General features: G+C 43.7%; 2 protein-coding genes across 5 annotated transcripts in view; both read left to right on the forward strand.

Annotated features, from left to right (window-relative positions):
- Positions 1-14,860, forward strand: part of znf704 (zinc finger protein 704) — an 80,712-nt gene extending 65,852 nt beyond the window's left edge. For 2 of the 4 annotated variants that reach the window (XM_061266626.1, XM_061266627.1), the window contains exon 9: positions 39-11,322. In XM_061266626.1, the coding sequence (XP_061122610.1) occupies positions 39-153 (115 nt within the window). In that variant the 3' untranslated portion in view covers positions 154-11,322. Of the gene's footprint in view, positions 1-38; positions 11,323-13,133 lie in introns of those variants that run through there. The other 2 variants (XR_009710601.1, XR_009710600.1) reach the window with 2 other exon arrangements.
- An 858-nt stretch (positions 14,861-15,718) lies between these two features.
- On the forward strand, positions 15,719-20,215 carry LOC133144152 (voltage-dependent calcium channel gamma-4 subunit-like). The gene is made up of 5 exons (XM_061266628.1): positions 15,719-15,854; positions 16,307-16,564; positions 16,748-16,831; positions 17,492-17,632; positions 17,704-20,215. The coding sequence occupies exons 1-5, from the start codon at positions 15,824-15,826 to the stop codon at positions 18,495-18,497; spliced, it is 1,308 nt and encodes a 435-aa protein (XP_061122612.1). The 5' UTR covers positions 15,719-15,823; the 3' UTR covers positions 18,498-20,215.
- The last annotated feature ends 81 nt before the right edge of the window (positions 20,216-20,296 follow it).

Consider the following 20,296-nt stretch of genomic DNA (forward strand, 5'->3'; position numbering starts at 1 on the left):
ATTCAAATGTTTTTTTTTGTCTCCTGCTTCTGTTGCAGTCGTAAAGTGCGCAGCGAAGGCAAGAAGTGTCGCAAAGTATACGGGATGGAGAACCGCGACATGTGGTGCACTGCCTGCCGCTGGAAGAAAGCCTGCCAGAGATTCACAGACTAGACGGACGTCAGAGCGGCCTAAACAGTGCGGGGAGCATCGCAACGGTCCCTTGAGCTCCGCCTTTGCCCGCAAAGCCCCCATTCCTCCATTCCAGTAGGTGTGCCGATCCTGGATGACTTTGTCGTCATACCCAAAGTGCAGCTAAAAAAAATGGTGCGAGGAAAAATGACATTTCTGGTGTTTTTCATTTTGTTTTTTTGCTTTTTGTTCTTTTTGAAGATGCGCTGCAAAAACACGAGCTTTTTCTGACTCTGACGTCAAACGTCTCTGCTAGCTAAGTTAAAGAAAAGCGGGAACAGCGTGACATTGTCATGGTTTTCTTATTTCATTTTGAGCAACTTGTCCAGAACATTTCTTGCCTGCATCCTGCCCCCTTTTTCAAACGGAAACCAAGAAACATCCAGATAAACCAGACTAGTTTTGTCACAAACTTTACAACGAGGAACTAATTTTTATTCCCTCAAATGCTGAAGAGAATTCGGGGAACACCTTGAAGGAACAAAGTTATCATCATTTTCATCTCTTGTTTTACCTCGGTCAGTTTTTTGTGAACATCCAAGCGATTGCCAACCTGGCCCTCCATGTACGTTCTGTTGAGTGATTTAAACCCAAGGAACCAAATCCCAAAAAAAGAGCAGCTTTTGTCAGAAATGATTCAAAACAAGAAGTTGATGGGAAACTTCCCCACAAACGTTAAAACGAAAAAGCTAGAGAGCACCCAAAGGAGCAGGGTGAGGTAGGTCTTCATTGTCTTGAGCTTTTGTTTTCCATTTGTCAGTACTTTTCCATCACCAGCATCATACTTTCATGCAAACTTTGGCTTTTCTAAACAGAACGTCCAAGCCAAGACAAACAAAAAATGAAAAAGTTGGGAACATCAATGGGGAACATCATATCAGCGTTATGGTCTAAATTCCTCGTTTTATGTCATGGTTTGTTTTGGGTTTTTTTCAGCAATTTGTTGCCCCAAGAGACCATTTGAACAACATAGTTGGACAGTCTCAACCGGAGGTTTCTCCTTTGTTTGTTTGATCAAGTATGGAATTTTTGGATTTTCACGTGAAAACTTTGGAAACAAAAGCTTATTTCATTTGTTAGCATTTTGTTTCCGTTCCGTGATTACTCGTGTTGGTTTTTTTCTTTTCCGATCGACGAACAACCGCCTTAAACGCATTCTGTCCGATGCCTCAATTGGACATTAGCCTTTATGTCGCTTTCAAAATTAGTTAAAATTGTCGTGCTTCTTCTATACAATTTGGTCAAACCAAATATTCACAGCTCTTTTGTTTGTCAACATAGTACCGTATTTTTCGGAATATACGTCGCATTAGCCATAAAATGCACAATAAAGTGAAAAAAAACATATACAAGTCGCTCTGGAGTATAAGTTGCATTTTGGGGGAAATCTATTTGACAAAATCAAACACCAAGAACAGACATGAATGAGCAACAACAGGCTAAACGATACGTATGCTAACGTGACATAAACACAAACGAAGAGCTGAGAACAAGCCTGACGTAACATTCAGTTATTCAAATAACTATTACATAAATAACACGTTTATTACACCACATTACAGTGGAGCCTCGGTTTTCAAACGTCCCGGTTCTCGAACAAATCGATATTCGAACAAGAAATTCGAGATTCTTGTCGGACAAAATTCGGTCGTCGAACCTATCGAGATGAGCCGAAAGGACCCTCATGCCAACTGACTCCATTCGTTATTACGTTCTCGTTACTCTGAGGATTGCATCAAGTCTAATCATGCCTCCAAAGGAAGCAAGTAAAGCCATCCTAAAACCCAAAGACGCTCCTAAAGCAATCCGACACTGAGCGTGATGCGTTTGCGCAATCGGACCAAATAAACTCCCTGGGCACTGAGGTCCAAATTAAATTTTGGAAAGTACATTAGGGCTTTAAAAATATTTTCTAAATTTTAGCGACCGCTCTGTCACAATAATGCGACCAGCGTGGTGCAGTTGCGCGGTCAGCGGTGCGCAACGGTTGGGCGATCTGACAAAATTAAGCCCCCTGAGCACTGATGTCCACTCAAATTTTAGAAAGTACAGCAGGACTTCAAACATATTTTCTAAATTTCAGCGACGCCCCTGTCACAATAATGCGACCAGCGCCGTGCAGTTGCGCGGTCGGCGACGGGCTACGGTTGTGCGTTCGACGGTGCGCTGCAGTTGCGCGATTGGACAAAAATGCGCAAATGAAAAAATGCTTAAAAAAGGCGGATTTTTTGGTTTGGAACGGATTCATTTTTTTCCCATTATTTGTAATGGGAAGATATAATTCGGAATTCGAAGGATTCACTTCTCGAACAGCCTTCTGGAACGGATTGTGTTCGAAAACCGAGGCTCCACTGTATAATAACTATCATATACCGTTTTTTTCCGTGTATAATGCGCCTCCATGTATAATACGCACCCTAAAAATGGCATGTTGATGCTGGAAAAAAGCCTGTACCCATGTAAAATACGCACCCAATTTTTCTGATTTTTTTTAAATTTATTTTTATTTATTTTTAAGTCCCAATGATCGTCACACACGCAGCGAGGCAATGGGTCCCATTTTTATAGTCTTTGGTATGGTCTTAACTAGGCTGGATGTAATTTTTTTTGTTGGCGTTGATTTCTCCGATCAGTGCGCACATGTGAAAAAGGCGTGCGGACGTGAAAAAGGTGGCTCTGTATGGGAGAGACGTTGAAGAGGAATAAAAACACCCTTGGAAACCAAAACTTGCCCCTCGTCGTGACTCGGAGCCGCAACAAATGTTTCGGATATGTGTAGGGTACATTGTGACAGAAAACGAGCAGGTGATCGAGCAAGCGTCTGATACGAGAGCATTGCGGTCGTATGGAGCGTGTTTGAAGTGAACAGCAGAGACGAAAGGAACAAGGCAAAGTGTTGTGAAATAAAATATTACCTGTAATACGCATTTTGTTATTTGCTGATTGAAACTGCTAATTAAACTGTGAATTGAAACTAATAGGAAGAAAACAACTCTCGCTCTTTATATAGCTGACGTGTCTTGCGCAGTCATACTGCCTCCGTATGACGTCCGGTCCGCGATGGAGGTTAAAAAACAAAAAATATTTGACAATAACACACCATCAAGGATTGCACCATCGCATCAAACGATGTGTCGTCAATTATGAATTTTACTGACTAAGTGTGTTGGGCAGGATGCTGAATGCGATGCGCGATTGACAACAAACAAGAAGAAAGGTGATTTCAAGTTTTATTTCGAGGGAGATTTGTCATGTCTCGTCCCCAGTTTTGCTATGTGTCTAGGTTGCCATAGTTTCTGTTCGCGTCGCCCCTCCCTTCCTGTGTCACCTCAATCAATGTAACGTGTTTTGTATTTAAGTCCTGTCTGCCCCTCGCTCACCGTCGGATCATTGCATGTGTTACTGTCATGATGTCTGTTTGGTTTCTATTCCTGTCTTTGGTAATGTCACCCTGTCTTATTTGTTCCACGTCTTTGTCGGTCAGTCCTGTTGTTGGTTTTGTTGTACCATGATTTTCTAAAAAAAATAAAATAATTAAAAAAAAAATTGTACCCATGTATAATGCGCACCCCAGATTTTAGGACAATAAATTAGTTAAATTTCGTGCATTATACATGGAAAAAAACGGTAAACAACAATATTACCAAACCGTCTGTCACTCCAAATAATTAAATCCATCGATCAAATTAATAATAATAATGACAAGGCTGACGTCATTATTCCACAGATCTAGTATATGACTATATTGTAGCGTTAACTAGGTACCAGGAAAGACGTGGGTTTGGTAAACTGCTCTTTATTCAACAAAACAAGACTTCAACGAGCCAACAATTACTGAACTGTAACGATAAAACCATATACAAGTTGCTACACGAAATAAAATATATCAAATAACTATAACATAAATAGTTCACGGCCACACGGCCCCAAGCACCGGCGTGGACTTCCAGGCGTGTGGCGGTGTGGACTTCCATCCCCGGAGGTGGCACTTCCAGCCTCCGTAGATTAGGACCGGGCATGCGTAGGAGCAGTGTCCGACCCCCATCCACCGTCCCCGGACAGCCAGCTGCCGCGCGCTGGCCTCCGACTTCCAGCCGCGGAGGTGGAAAAGAGCTCCGTATAATAGGACCGGGCGTGCGTAAAAGCCATGTCCGAGGCCCATCCACCGTCCCCGGGCAGCCATTCGGCCGAGCGCCGGCTCCCGACTTCCATCCACGGAAGTGAAAGAGAGCTCCGTAGAGTAGGGCCAGACGTGCGTAAAAGCCTTAATAGATTTTCAAACCTTCTGTGTCACTCCAAATCAAACTCTTCGTCCTCCGTGTCACAAAGCCGCTAATGATGCCGGTAGTACGTGGGGCCCTTCGTCATCTTCATGATCCCGTGATCGAATCTTTGTCCTTTATGTAAACAACCGTCGCCCCGCTGACGTCACTTGCCGTTCAAATTAAAGTAATCCCTTGCTACATCGCGGTTCGTTTCTTGCGGTATCACTTTTTTTTTTCTCAATTTTGAAAATTTGTGAAAGAATTCACATATAAGTCACTTCTCAGTATAAGTCGCCCCCCCACCCAAACTATGAAAGAAAACGCGACTTATTGTCCGAAAAATATGGTATGTCATGATTCCGCGATAACAAATAAAAATGAAACATTACTAGTTTTGACTTTTATGCCATTCCATTTAAATGCATCGTATTTTGTTTTCTTTTTGTTTGTTTCTATGTTCTTGCTAGGTTGATTGGCATCTCAAAGGATGGCCCGCTAAATTGTGGGCTCAAACCAGAGCTCGGTGCTACGTTAGCCGCTAACCTGCCAGATACAATTCACATACTTGGACTGTAAAAATGACTGGAATCCATCTTATTAAGATGGAAGCGCTACTCCATTGACATTGACATTTTGTACAAATTTTTGCTACTGTAGATGTAGAACGTGAAAATAAAAACCACCTGACTTAAATTTTATTCAATCTATACCTCTTGGCGTTACTTTCATCAAGTGTAAAGGGTATCGTTTTGATTGCCGTTTTAGTTTGTTTTAACCCAATAAGTTCTGAGAGAAGTACAAGTCAATTTTTTTCTTCATAGTTAATTATGTAAAATACGACATTTTTCGCTAGACTTTACTAGCCCAAGGGGGGGGGGGGTTAACAGACAGTACGGGGTGGCACTTGAGGCCGTTCCCCTTTTATTCATAAAGTAATGTTTGCGATGTTAGCTAACATAAATTTCAGATTCACGAATGTGCCTTGATTGAACTTGCAGAGTGGATGTCTCTGGAATGCAGTGCGACTGTTTCCAAGTCGGGTTTTTATTTTCTGGAAGCCGTCGGGACTTTTCTATTACATTTTTCTGTGTTGTTGTTTTACGACAATGTTATGTGCTGTGTTTTTGATAGTATAAGTATATTATGTTAAATTCACATACTGCTTGTGTGTTTCCCCTTCTTGACAAGGGCTTGTACATAATTATGGTGTAATTATTATGCGAATTTCTTTTTCATAAATTGTTGGAAAAGTCTCATAGCACGTCACACAGCCAATCAGATCGTCCGCCTTAATGCAAAACCGTAAAGGACGATAACGACGGCATACTGGCAGACATTATTCGTGATTTTAAACAGAAATGCAGCTTGTGAATATGCAGCGCGGACGATCTCATTGACCAACTCTGCAATCATGACCTCAAGAATTCAACACAAGTGGTGTAAATACGCTAATAGTATTGATTCCCCGAAAATAATTGCCTATGTCGCATGTGCATGTCTAACATGTTGAAATTAGTTAAGACGTTGTGATGTGTTGTCCATGTTTCAGATTCGAGAACAAAACGTGTCAATCATGTGTCAAATGTTTGCCACGTTACAAATATTCTAATTTATGACCAAATCACTGTTTCATACAGTTGCCAATATTTGGACGTAACAAGCAATTGTTGTTGTTTTTAACCAAAATCATCAAAATTATGTCAGAAATTTTGGCAATGTTCCAAAGACCCCAGTTTCATCTTTCAAAACAATGAATATGTTTGCATAGGTTCATAGAGTAAAAGTTATTTTGTATATTTGTTGATCGGACTAAATTTAACATGACACCAATTTTTTTATTAAAAATATTTTGGTAGTTTATCTTATTTTAGCATAGACAGAATTATGTTTGTTCGTTTCTTGCAAAGGCATCAATGTCTTTATCAAAAACTTCTACTTCCATCTTTCAAAACTGACATTTGCAAACACGATGCGAGTATAGGCTAGGTATTAGGGGTGTAACGATTCATCGATACTAGAGATGCACCGATCCGACTTTTTCAGTTCCGATACCGATGCCGTGGCTTTGCGTATCGGTCGATACCCGATACCGATCCGATATTATGGTTGACTTAACAAGCTACATAACTCTACATGTGGAACAGAAAAGACCAAAGGCAATGGCATCAGGCAGACTACACAGTTCTTTGCTCTAAATTAGGGGTGTCCAAACTAACGGTCCAGTTTTTATTGGCCCGCAGCAAATTCTGAAAACATAATTGGATATGGCCCGCACAAGAAGCTTGAGCTCAGCTTCTCAGTTTCCACACTAGATGGAGCCCGCCACACAAAGCGTTTGACGTCCCATTAACACCCCCCCGGAAGAGAAGCGAACACGCAGCGTTTGACATCCGATTAGCCTCCGCCCCCACCTCCCCCCCCCCCCCATTCGGGAGAGAAGCGAACGCGCAGCCTTTGACGTCCCATTAGCAACCCGAAGAGAAGCGAACGCGCAGGGTTTGACGTCCGCTTAGCAACCCGGGGAAGAGAAGCGAACGTTCGCTCCATGTTTGCGTTTGTTTAGAAAACTCTCGTGGCATGCGGCACACGTGCTGCTGACGTATGACGTAGCCCGCGTCCCAATAGATTAAGGAAAGTATCGGCTCACAGATCGGCTGTATTTTCCGATACCCGATCCATCTATTTTGTTGATATCGGGGCCGATATCCGATCCAGATATCGGATCGGTGCATCTCTAATCGATACACATCGATACATCGATATAATGCTCTACGATTTATTGGCATCAATGCTAAACGTAAACATCGTTTTATATCGCCGTGTTTGACGCGACTTTATTTTGAAATCCAGTTCATTGTTGCTTGCTTCCTCTTTCCGGGAGCGCACTGCGCGTGTTGTGTTGTGAGCAGAGCACGCACGTGAAAGGGGAGTCGACAACTAGTACGCGGCTCCTGGGCTGGTGCTATGGCTAGTGTCCAAAAAGACGAGGAAATTTGCTCCCCTTTAGGCTTCAATTCATTCGTTTGGAAGCACTTTGGATTCCAAAGAAAATATGGCTCAACGGACAAGACACGTGCAGTTTGTAAATCCTGCCATGCGGTGATCAAATATGCAGGGAGCACAAATCTCGCCGCACATTTACAGGGCTCGAAGCTTATTTTTTGCCCAAGTTGCCCTCGGGCAAGTTGGAGAAAATTTTACTTGCCCGAAACAAAATTTTACTTGCCCAAATTTTTTTGGAGTGGATTTTTACTTGCCCGACACATTTTTTCAATAAAAAAGACAACACTATAAGTTTTGCCTTCATATGTTTTTATTCCATCATATTGTGCCTGCAGCCTGTTTTAATACAGTGTAGAACTTTTGATGCAATTAAACCACACTAGTCTACTGTAGTACCAAAATTCAACCGGAAACAAGCTCTGCTGGTGCGCAGGCGCAGAAGAGCCAGGGACGGGTGAGGGAGCATGCATTTAATTACGAAGCGCTTTGCCGTTATCAATGTATTGCAGACTTACACGAGGAACTAACCGCTCCCTAGAAAACAAAATGTCGGACCAGAAGCGGCAGAAGTTGCGAGAAATTATGCACAAAATCGTCTTTTTACAGCTTGAAAACATGGTATTATGGCAGGGCAAGTTCGGGCAAGTGAGGAAAAATTCTACTTGCCCGTCTGCCATCGCTACTTGCCCCGGGCAATCGAGCAATCGTTAGTTTCGAGCCCTGATTTAAAGAAAAAACACGACATCAAAGTTCAGTGTTAAAATACGCACTTTGTATACTACAATGCTCTTATAATTTCCTAAATAAAGAGTTTGCAGTACCTTGTTGATTTTGCGTATGAATTGTTATAAATCAGGATATTGTTCTATATTTTTTATTTAAAAATAATAATAATATCGATCGTAGAGCACTATATCGCGATATATCGTGAATGAATCGCAGCAGGCTTTAAGATATCGGCAAATATCGTATCGTAGTTCTTTGTATCGATATGATATCGCATCGTGACAAAACCCGCGATTTACACCCCTACTAGGTATAGTCACTTTGTTCCTTTTCCATAAGACATCAACTCCAAAGCTTCAATTCTTATTGGACATAAAAGCTCACTTTGTGATGTTTTGATGAGTTTGCTTCAAAAACTAAAATTTGGTGAGGAATCATGTTTGTGGCTAAGGACTTCAGTTGCTGAGCTTGTACACCGAACTGGGTGGCAAAAATATGAATGATACGTAGGTTTTTAGCAAAGAAAATTGAGAATACTAGCATAGTTAATCAAAAGGCTCTTTTTCCTGTTTTTAAGAATTTGATATAAAACATGACCATATATATATATATATATACACAATCATGTTAAGCATCAAAGCTAATCTCATGAAGCTAAGATGTTACTTTCCATGGTTTTCTTGGTTACTCGTGATAAACCTCCACTTGAAGCATTTGCAATATAAACAAAAATGTATATATCAAAATATATATGTTGTATCTCATATAGTACTCTATTCAATAGAGTCTATTGCATCCAGGTTGTTTCTTTTTAAGATCATACTCAAATTAAATGTAAAGATGAATTTATACACACTGACTGTTAAATCATGCCATACACACGCGCTGTATAATTGTTTTTTGACACTTGTGTTGGTTCTGGTGCTGTACAATTTTGGGTTTGTTTTTAATTACATGTGAAGGGATTTTAACAAAATTATTAGTTTGGTTTCTTTGCTGGCATTGTTTGTTAAAAGTGGTGTCACCAGTATGTGTGTGTGTTTTTTTTTTTTTTCAATAATAATAATAATATATATCATTGGATGGTGCCTTTCTGACACTCAAGAACACCTTATATCAGGGGTGCCCAAACTTTTTCAGCTCGCGAGCTACTTTTGAAATCAACTCAGTGGCCTAGTGGTTAGAGTGTCCGCCCTCAGACTGGAAGGTTGTGGGTTCAAACCAGGTCATACCAAAGACTGTAAAAATGGGACCCATTGCCTCCCTGCTTGGCACTCAGCATTAAGGGTTGGAATTGGGGGTTAGAAGGAGTGGAGCTCTTTACAAGCCCTAGGATTCGTCTCCCTTTTTGCACAGTTATTGATATAATAATATGTGCTAAACAATAAACTAACTAAAAGAAATGACCAAGTCACAAAGATCTACCCACTAAAAAATAATGTTTTTGTATATATATATATATATATATATATTAGGGGTGTAACATCACATCGATTAATCGATATAATGCTCTACAATTTATTGGCATCGATGCTAAAGGTAAACATCGATTTATATCGCCGTGTTTGACCTCGGACATTAGACGCGACTTTATTTTGAAATCCAGTTCATTGTTGCTTGCTTCCTCTTTCCGGGAGCAGTGCGCCCGGCGTTGTTGTGTTGTGAGCAGAGCACAAACGTGAAAGGGGAGTCGCCAACTAGTACGCGGCTCCTGGGCTGGTGCTATGGCTAGTGTCCAAAAAGACGAGGACATTTGCTCCCCTTTAGGCTTCAAGTCATTCGTTTGGAAGCACTTTGGATTCCAAAGAAAAGATGGCTCAACGGACAAGACACGTGCAGTTTGTAAATCCTGCCATGCGGTGATCAAATATTCAGGGAGCACAAATCTCGCCGCACATTTAAAGAAAAAACACAACATCAAAGTTCAGTGTTAAAATAAGCACTTTGTATACTACAATACTCTTGTAATTTCCTAAATAAAGAGTTTGCAGTACCTCTTTGATTTTGCGTATGAATTGTTATAAATCAGGATATTATTCGATATTTTTTATTTAAAAAAAAAAACTATATTGATCGTAGAGCACTATATCGTGATATATCGTGAATGAATCGCAGCAGGCTTTACGATATCGGCAAATATCGTATCGTAGTTCTTTGTATCGATATTATATCGTATCGTGACAAAACCCGCGACTGCGTGTGTGACGATCATTGGGACTTAAAAAAAAAACAATTAAAAAAAAAAAAAATTAATTAAAAAATTGGGTGCGTATTATACATGGGTACAGGCTTTTTTCCAGCATCAGCATGCCATTTTTAGGGTGCGTATTATACATGGGGGCGCATTATACACGGAAAAAAACGGTAAACAATTTCTTCCAGATAACTACAGTAAATTAGTCATTTTAATTAAATCTGTACAACAGGTTGGTGGACGATTCGGTCAACATGGGGCTGCACTACATCCTGCGCCACCTAGACCGGACCACCAGCACTGGCGCACCCCTGGGGTGTGTACTTTCCCCACTGCCCTTCTCTCTCTACACCAGGGGTGTCAAACTAATTTTTTTCACAGGCCGCATTGTTGTCATAGCTTCTTTCGGAGGGCCATTATGACTGTCAACCCAAATAAATGTATGAGCACCTCATATTATATACAGTAAAAGCTACAAAACAAACTGACAAATACCATTTTTTTCCATGTATAATGCGCCCCCATGTATAATACGTACCCTAAAAACGGCATGTCAATGCTGGAAAAAAAGCCTGTACCCATGTATAATACGCACCCAAATTTTTTATTTATTTATTTTTTATTTTTTAAGTCCCAGTGATTGTCACACTGCGGACATGTGAAAAAGGCGGCTCTGTATGGGAGAGAAGTTGAAGAAGAATAAAACACCCTTGGAAACCAAAACTTGCCCCTCGTCGTGACTCGGAGCCGCAACAAATGTTTCAGATTTGTGTAGGGTACCGTAATTTTCGGACTATAAATCGCGGGTTTTTTCATAGTTTGGGTGGGGGGGGCGACTTATACTCAGGAGCGACTTATATATGTTTTTCTTTTCAAAGATTTTCAAAAAAAAAAAGTGGAACCGCAATGTAGCAAGGGATTACTGTAATTTGAATTTCAAGTGACGACAGCAGCGCAACGTCGCATCAGCAGCAGCTCGTCGAGTCAATCTTTGTCCTTTATGTAAACAACCGCCGCGCTGCTGACGCAGCGTCGCAACAACACGTGAGCAACAACAGGCTAAACGATAGGTTATGCTAACGTGACATAAACACAAACTAAGAGCTGAGAACGGCCCTGACATAAAATTCAGAGTTATTAAAAAAACTATTACATAAATAACACATTAATAAAACCATCTCCAATTCATTAAATCCATCAATCGTCCTTTGTCAACAATGCGTGCGCGCCGCTGACGGCTCTTGCACTTCAAAATATTCCACAGGCCCATGATATATAGATTATATATCAAATAACTATTATATAAGCAATCATGTTATCAAACCATCTGTGCACTCTAAATCATTAAATCCATCGATCGAATTCCTCTTCTTTGTCAACATCGCCGCGCGTGCGCCCTGACGTCAGCCTCGTCGTTATTCCACAGGTCTACTATATAACTATATTGTAGCGTTAACAAAGTTCAAGGAAAGACGTGGGTTTGGTAAACGGCTCTTTATTTAACAAAACAAACTTACAGGCGTGTGGTGAAAGACAGCTCGGTAGAGTAGGACCGGGCGTGCGTAAAAGCATTGTCCGAGCCTCATCCACCGCCCCTGGACGAGTCAATCTTTGTCCTTTATGTAAACAACCGCCGAGCTGCTGACGCGCGACCGCGACGTCGCGTTGCGCTGCTAACGGCAGCATGCCCATTTCCCGTGACTCACCCAAGATGGTGGACAGGTCTGCACGTCGTCAACCAGCTAAAGCGATCATCTAGTGTTTCTATGTATCTCTATGAAGCCAAATCCCAAAGTAGTAGTAGAAGAAGAAGGCGAGGCTGACGTCAGGGCGCACGCGCGGCGATGTTGACAAAGGACGAGGAATTTGATCGAGCGACTTATATATGGTTTTTTTTCGCTTTTTTGGGCATTTTATGGCTGGTGCGACTTATACTCCGATGGGACTTTTAGTCCGAAAATTACGGTATATTGTGACAGCAAACGAGCAGGTGATCGAGCAAGCGTCTGATACGAGAGCATTGCGTTTGTATGGAGCGTGTTTGAAGTGAACAGCAGAGACAAAAGGAACAAGGCAAAGTGTTGTGAAATAAAATATTACCTGTAATACGCATTTTGTTATTTGCTGATTGTATTAAACTATCACATTCATTTTCAGTCAAGAAGATGACTATTCGCAGTGATACTGCCTCCGTATGACGTCCAGTCCGCGATGGAGATTAAAAAACAAACAATATTTGACAATAACACAGGTTTCTGTTCCTGTCTTTGGTAATGTCACCCTGTCTTTTTGTTCCACGTCTTTGTCAGTCAGTCCTGTTGTTGGTTTTGTTAGAGAGTTATGTTAGTTTACCAAGTGTGTGTTTTGAGTTCCTCCAATGAACCCTGGTCCAAGCTGCACTTGGTCGCCCTGCTCCTTTCCATACTCCATCCGTGACAAGATTTTCTTCAAAAATTGTTGTACCATGATTTTCTTACAAAACAAATTGTACCCATGTATAATGTGCACCCCAGGTTTTAGGACAATAAATTAGTTAAGTTTTGCACATTATTCATGGAAAAAAACGGTAACTCATTTTCGAATCGAGTAAAAACTGGTCAAATATTAAAAAATATATATATTAAAAGTGAAGACAATTTGCAATTCTAGTAATGACACACAAATTTGATGCACAATTTGTCTTCGCGGGCCACATAAAATGATGTGGCGGGCCGTATCTGGCCCCCGGGCCTTGAGTTTGATACCTGTGCTCTACACCAACGATTGCTTCTCAGGAGACCCTTCTGTGAACCTCGTGAAGTGTGCGACCGACACCACTCTCATCGGACTGATCCGGGACGGTGACGAGACTACGTACAGACAGGAGATAGAGCGGCTGGTCCACTGATGCAGCCAAAACCACCTGGAACTGAATCGGCTCAAGACCGTGGAGATGACAGTGGACTTTAGGAGAGAGCCTTTGCGACTTCCACCCCTTACCATCCTCAGTAATGCTATTCCCACCACAGACACCTTCAAATTCCTGGGATCCACAATCTCCCGGGACCTGAATGGACCGGCCACATAGACTCTGTCTGGAAGAAGGCCCAGCAGAGGTTGTACTTTCTGAGACACCTCAGGTGAACCATGATATAGCGAGGGATGACTGTAATAACAAGAGTTCTAAAAATATATTTACAGTATGTATACTTTAGCTACATCTACATATGTTACACATACGTATCATTTATATTATTTATACATTATTTTCTGTATGTCATTGATACTATTACCGTTTTTTTCCGTGTATAGTGCGCCCCCATGTATAGTACGCACCCCTAACAATGGCATGCTGATGCTGGAAAAAAGCTTGTACCCATGTATAATACGCACCCAATTTTTATGAAGTTTTTAAAAAAGAATTGTAATTTTTATTTTTATTTTTTTTTAAGTCCCAAAGATCGTCACACACGCAGGGAGGCAATGGGTCCCATTTTTAAAGTCTTTGGTATGGTCTTAACTAGGCTGGATGTCATTTTTTTTGTTGGCGTTGATTTCTCCGACTGCCCCTAAACGCACCACCGCGCTCCGTGCGCAGGGGAAAGAGGCGGCTCTGTATGGGAGAGACGTTGAAGAGGAATAAAAACAACCTTGGAAACCAAAACTTGCCCCTCGTCGTGACTCGGAGCCGCAACAAATGTTTCGGATTTGTGTAGGGTACATTGTGACAGACGGCAAACTCGCAGGTGATCGAGCGAGCGTCTGATACAAGAGCATTGCGGTCGTATGGAGCGTGTTTGAAATGAACAGCAGAGACGAAAGGAACAAGGCAAAGTGTTGTGAAATAAAATATTACCTGTAATACGCATTTTGTTATTTGCTGATTGAAACTGCTAATTAAACTGTGAATTGAAACTAATAGATGGAGAACTGAACTCTCGCTCTTTATATAGCTGACGTGTCTTGCGCAACCGTTCTGCGCATCTGTAATGGCGGCCTCCGTATGACGTCCGGTCCGCGATGGAGATTAAAAAACAAACAATATTTGACAATAACACACCATCGAGGATTGCACCATCGCATCAAACGATGTGTCGTCAATTATGAATTTTACTAAGTGTGTTGGGCAGGATGGCTGAATGCGATGCGCGATTGACAACAAACAAGAAGAAAGGTGAGTTTTATTTCGGGGGAGATTTGTCATGTCTCGTCCCCAGTTTTGCTATGTGTCTAAGTTGCCATAGTTTCTGTTCGTGTCACCCCGCTCTTCCTGTGTCACCTCAATCGATGTAACGTGTTTTGTATTTAAGTCCTGTCTGCCCCTCGCTCACCGTTGGATCATTGCATGTGTTACTGTCATTCTGTTCCTGTCTTTGGTAATGTCACCCTGTCTTTTTGTTCCATGACTTTGTCGGTCAGTCCTGTTGTTGGTTTTGTTGTACCATGACTTTATTTAAAAAAAAAAAAAAAATTAAAAAAAAAAAAATTTAAAATTTTTTTCTTTGTACCCATGTATAATACGCACCCCAGATTTTAGGACAATAAATTAGTAAAATATTGCGCACTATACACGGAAAAAAACGGTAATATAATATTTAGATGTTTAAAACTATTATTTAATGTTCTAATGATAACATATGCACTTATATGGTTTAATATACATTTATTGACACACAAAAAAATTCTGTACGTTAAAAATGAGAAGGTGACAGTACTTCGCGGATTTTCACCTATCGCGGGTGGTCTTGGAACCAATTATTTGCGATAAATGAAGGATTACTGTATACCTGCCTTTTTTCCATTTGTGTTCCGTGCTGTGCTTGTGTTTTCGTTGTAGTAATAAGTGAAAATCAAACATATATTACACTTTTGCGTAATCGTTCCAGATAAACGAAAAAGCTGTCTTTTGATTTTAGTCTTTTCATTCAAATATCAAATAATCAATAAATGAGATAACCTGTCGCTTTTCAATTTTAAATGCCAGCTTCCAAACGTGCAATGCCCAAAAGACACGGACCGACATGGACCGTACATGTGTACACCACTTGACACCCCCCCCCCCCCCCACGCACACTCACTCACTCATTCTCCAAGGTCGACTTCAGAATCACAGTTGCCATGGTGATGGGAGTGCGAACGACCACTCACTCGCATGGTTCTCTCTTTCTCACTCTATCTCTCTCAAATCGCCGTCGTCTTTCCAACAGGGAAGGAAAGCAAGTGCCTCTTCTCCATCCTTTTCTTCAACTTTGTTTCACGTTGCTTCTTTACATTTTGACTGACACCCTACCCTCCCTCTGTCCTCCCTTCTTTCTTTTCTCCGCCGATGCTGAGTGAGAGCGTCCGGTAAGGAGGCGCGATTGGAAAGCAGAAGACAGGACGGGGAAAAAAAGAAAGGAAGAGAGCATGGAGGAGATCAAGAGCAGCTGAAAGACGCCAAGCAACAGCTCAGCAACCAACAATCACAAGTCGATCACGACATAGCATGGAGGCAAAAGGCAGGAACGTGCTCACAGGTAACACACGCACACACACACAAACTAAAACACGCACTCAGACATTCACACACACTAATAGACGATGACTCACACATACTACACATTCTGAAGCGCACGCTCACATGTTAATACACGACCACAGGCAGACGCACTTCACGCACATACATAGAAACACATGTAACACACACACATATCACGCGGAAACACGGGCCCTGCAAGCACCCACACGCACCGATGTTGACAGACATACACAAAAACGTACATAGACAGTGTACGTGACATCCATCCACATTCGCTTCCGAAAGTGTGTCAGTGCACTATTTTGTGCGACTGTTTTGTGTGAATGTGAGCAGAAGACTACTCACAATTTCATTCGGGATCAATCAAGTATTTAAAGTCTTAAAAATGACATAGCTCACACACGTATGTGATGATGATTGATGATGATGTTGATGAGGGCTGGTCCTTAGAGCCCAGCTTCTTGGGGCGTCCGGCCCTGGCATGGTGCGAGCGCGGCATCCAGGTGCTGCTGACCAGCATGGGGGCCTTCGCCGCCTTCGCCCTGATGACGGTGGCCATCGGCACCGACTACTGGCTGTACGCCCGAGCATTCATCTGCAACAGCACCACCAATTCGTCGTCGTCGGTGCAGGACGAGGGCGCCAGAGACAAGAAGGACCCCGGCGCCCTGACGCACTCCGGACTCTGGAGGATCTGCTGCCTCGAGGGTAGCGCCGTTTTCCGCTTGCCTTTGTTACGTGGGCGTATTATTGTACTGTAGGCGTGCGTTTGTGCGTGTACATGCACGTGTATAAGTGCGTGCGCGCCCACTGTTGCCGTGATTGATGACATGTTGGAAGATGAGCCGTCCGGCCACATCTGATTGATCTGTTGCACTTCTTGGTTGTCAGGCTTGAAGCGAGGCGTGTGCTCGCAGATCAACCATTTCCCAGACGACGCTGACTACGACCAAGACGCTGCCGAGTATCTGCTGCGTGAGTGACACATCCGCAGTGCGCACTCGCGCACACACAAAGAGCAGAGGATGCGCAAAGGACAGAAGGGGCTGGTGGGCGGACATCAATGCACAAATGCCATAGTCGGCGTCTGCGTGTCAGGTGGGGAGTCTGGGGGTGTGGGGGCGCACATGCACCATCTCTAAAAAGTGCTAAGGAATTATTTTCAGCAGTGCTGGGAAGACGATGGTCTTGTTCTGCCGTTTTGTCACTGAAGGGATGCCATTTTGTGAGACACACCAAACGTGTTGACATGTTAAATGTGAGGAGGATGGAGCACGATGTCATTCTTCCTCTTCCTGCGGCACATCACTGCGTCACTGTGGAATTTGTAGCTCAGGCAGTCGAGCGGGTCAGTCAGAAACCGAATGGTCAATGGTTTGAACCCAGCTCTGTCTGAACCACGTGTCGTTGTGTTCTTGGGCAAGAGACTTCACACACTTTGCTTCAGGGACTACAAAGGAAGAATATCCCCTTGGCTAATGCATCTACAGAAAAGTTGATTGATACACTCTGTCCCTGTCAAATAAACAAACAAACTTTGTGCGCCACCACCTCCAAGAGCATCCACTAACAACTGAGTGTGTGTGCGTGTGTGTGTCCGCGCGTGCGTTTGTTGTGTGTTGTGTGCGCACACAGGTGTAGTGCGCGCGTCAAGCATGTTCCCCATCCTGAGCGCCGTGCTGCTTCTGCTGGGCGGCGTGTGTGTGGCCTCCAGCAGCTTCTACAAAAGCAAACGAACCATCATCCTGGGAGGAGGAATTCTCTTTGTAGCGGCAGGTCGGGAGCACACCAACATGTGCAGGACACACACGTGAGCCTTTGTGACCTGCTTACTCTTTTGTCGGTAGGCCTGAGCAACATCATTGGCGTGATTGTTTACATCTCGGCGGCACTCAGCGACATCTCGCCCAAGAAGGACGAGGACAAGAAGTGGCACTACTCGTATGGATGGTCCTTCTACTTCGGTGGGTTGTCCTTCATCTTGGCTGAGATGGTGGGGGTCCTGGCCGTCAACATCTACATCGAGAAGAACAAAGAGCTGCGGTGTCGCTCCCGCGTCGACCTCTTCAAGAGCACCACGCACGCAATGCTGCGTCTGCCCAGCTATCGCTTCCGCCGGCGCTCGCACTCCAGCTCACGCTCCACCGACCCGCCTCGTTCAGGGGAGACCTCACCCGTGGGGGCCAAGACCTTCAGCCTGCCCCCGTCTGCACCCCCCTTCTCCGTGGCCACCTTACCCAACCCTCACCATGGCGGAGGCGGCGACATATCCATGTACACCCTGTCCAGGGACGCCAAGCTGGGCAGCCTGGGTGGCGGTGCACCGCCCCTCTACGGCACCATGGACCGCGCCACGCTCTACCAACTGCACAACTACTTCCCCAAGGACGGCGGCAGCGGCGGCGGCACGCTCCCGTCGCACTCCAAATCCAACCTGGCAACCGCCGCCCAGAACGCCGCCCCCCTGAGCAGCGCCACCTCTGCGGCGGGCAGCGGTGCTCCCGCAGCCGGCGCTGCGCCAATGTCCGCCGCCACCATGGATCGGGACAGAGGCAACGTGGGGACACTGGACCGTCTGACGGCCAAACGGGACCGCGACAGCAACTCGGACACGCTCAACAGGAAGACCACACCTGTTTAAAAAGTGATTGACCGAGCAGGAGCAAGGAGGCCTTTAAAATCCTGTCCTGACTTTTGGAACACACAGCAGCCATAAGTATTTCAACATCTGACACATGGACTAAAACAGCCACACACATTACGAGCGCAAGACGAGACCGCTGTGTCCGCCTACTTTCTTTTCCCCTTCTCTCAGGAACACAACAGCGATTGAACATTACACGACGAAGATGACGTTATCGCACATGGTCTTGGTGTTGATGACATCACACTTGTTTGCAAAATTATCAACGGGCCGATTGATAGTTGAGGCAGTTTTTGCCTTGGCACCCCATTCAAGCCTCAAACGGAAAACGTTGTCCTCACTTGAAATGCCGAGCACTACGTGATAATCGTATTGATCGTATTCTTCAAGACCGTCTTGGTACCTTCCAAGGACTTTCTTGTTTTTGGTATTTGAAACAAGTAAGGGACTTAAATTTAATTTCTTTGACATATTCTGTTGTACTTTTGTCAAAACTTTTTTTGATGGGCTGGTATTTAAAAACTTGTAATTTGTGGTCTCAGTGGAGTTATGTTGCCAGGTGATTGACTTTTTAATGAGCTCATATTCAACTTCAACTCAATGTGATGGATTAGGGCTATGTACACATGACAAAGTATGTGTACATATATTGACACATACACACACATACACACACACACACACATATATACATTTATTAATGTGCGTCAGTGCCAAGAAGGGGAGCTTGCTTGTCGTTTGAGCTTCCCAGTACGTTTTGAGTCAATCTGATTCATTTCAAAGAGACACCAGGAAAAAAATCTATCAGCGCCATTTCTCAGCCACTTTGGCTGAAAGAATGAAAGGAAGCAATACAACTCTGAATAGCGCTAGGATGTCATCATCGGCATCGCAGTCTCGAAAGACCATAGATTTCTTGTGTCTGGAGGTTAGGTGTTCTTTGCACAGCGTCTGCTGTTGCTGGTGAGTTCCTCTCCAGTGCGCAAGAAGCCTGGGCAAGTCTTATGGAAGCCTTGAGTTTCCCAGGCATCAGGGCTTCCCTCTCGGCCTTCCTGTTGTCGTCCAAAGGAACAGTGAACCGATACATTTGGCATCAGGTTGGCTGCAGGAGTTGCCAGAACAATGCTTTTTTAAAGCATGAGTCTGCCTAACGGAGTCCGAGATGGGTTTCCTGTCAGGGTTTGCTCCCTTAGCCTTTTCGTTCCAGACGATACCCACAAGGCAGCGGGGGTGCTATTTCTCCCATAGCTGGGACAGTGGTTAGCGGGCCTCAGGACATCCACGCGCCGGTGGGCCTGTACGTCACGCCTAGGGGCCCACTGTTGCTCCCCCGATCGATCCCCTGCAATTTGGCCTGGGGCCGTGAGGCACCTAGTTACCATGTGTGGCCATGAGGAGGCATGCAGAAGTCTTGACGGTGGAGAGGCCATGTACCGGCTGAGGAGACTTATGCACTCAGCTCCTCTTTTTGCCCCCGGAGACAGGGGGCTAGCCGGCGGCAGTAGCTGAAAGCAGAAGGTAGCAAGCAGGAAGAAGCATGCAACATGCACTAACTACAAGCACTACTACTCCAACACCACTGCACTTCGCATCACAACGCCCTGTGTGCAAGCACACACACACACTAACACGCTAGGATGAATATTGAAAGAAATGTATAAATCTACATATATACAAGTCTACCGTTGATATTCAATAAAGTTGTTCAGGAACAATGTGTCATTTACACTTCATTTGCCGTAAGTCCAATCGGGGTCAAGCAAGGATCACCAACTTTGGTCCTCGTTTTACATGTC

Source organism: Syngnathus typhle, linkage group LG20 (genome assembly GCF_033458585.1).
Source record: "Syngnathus typhle isolate RoL2023-S1 ecotype Sweden linkage group LG20, RoL_Styp_1.0, whole genome shotgun sequence".
NCBI lineage: Eukaryota > Metazoa > Chordata > Actinopteri > Syngnathiformes > Syngnathidae > Syngnathus > Syngnathus typhle.

Excerpts from the sequence above, each read along its gene's own strand:
- LOC133144152 (XM_061266628.1), top strand. The coding sequence starts at position 15,824 with ATGGAGGCAAAAGGCAGGAACGTGCTCACAG. Across the intron at positions 16,565-16,747 it reads GAGGATCTGCTGCCTCGAGG|GCTTGAAGCGAGGCGTGTGC; the intron begins GTAGCGCCGTTT and ends CTTGGTTGTCAG. Across the intron at positions 16,832-17,491 it reads CGCTGCCGAGTATCTGCTGC|GTGTAGTGCGCGCGTCAAGC; the intron begins GTGAGTGACACA and ends GTGCGCACACAG.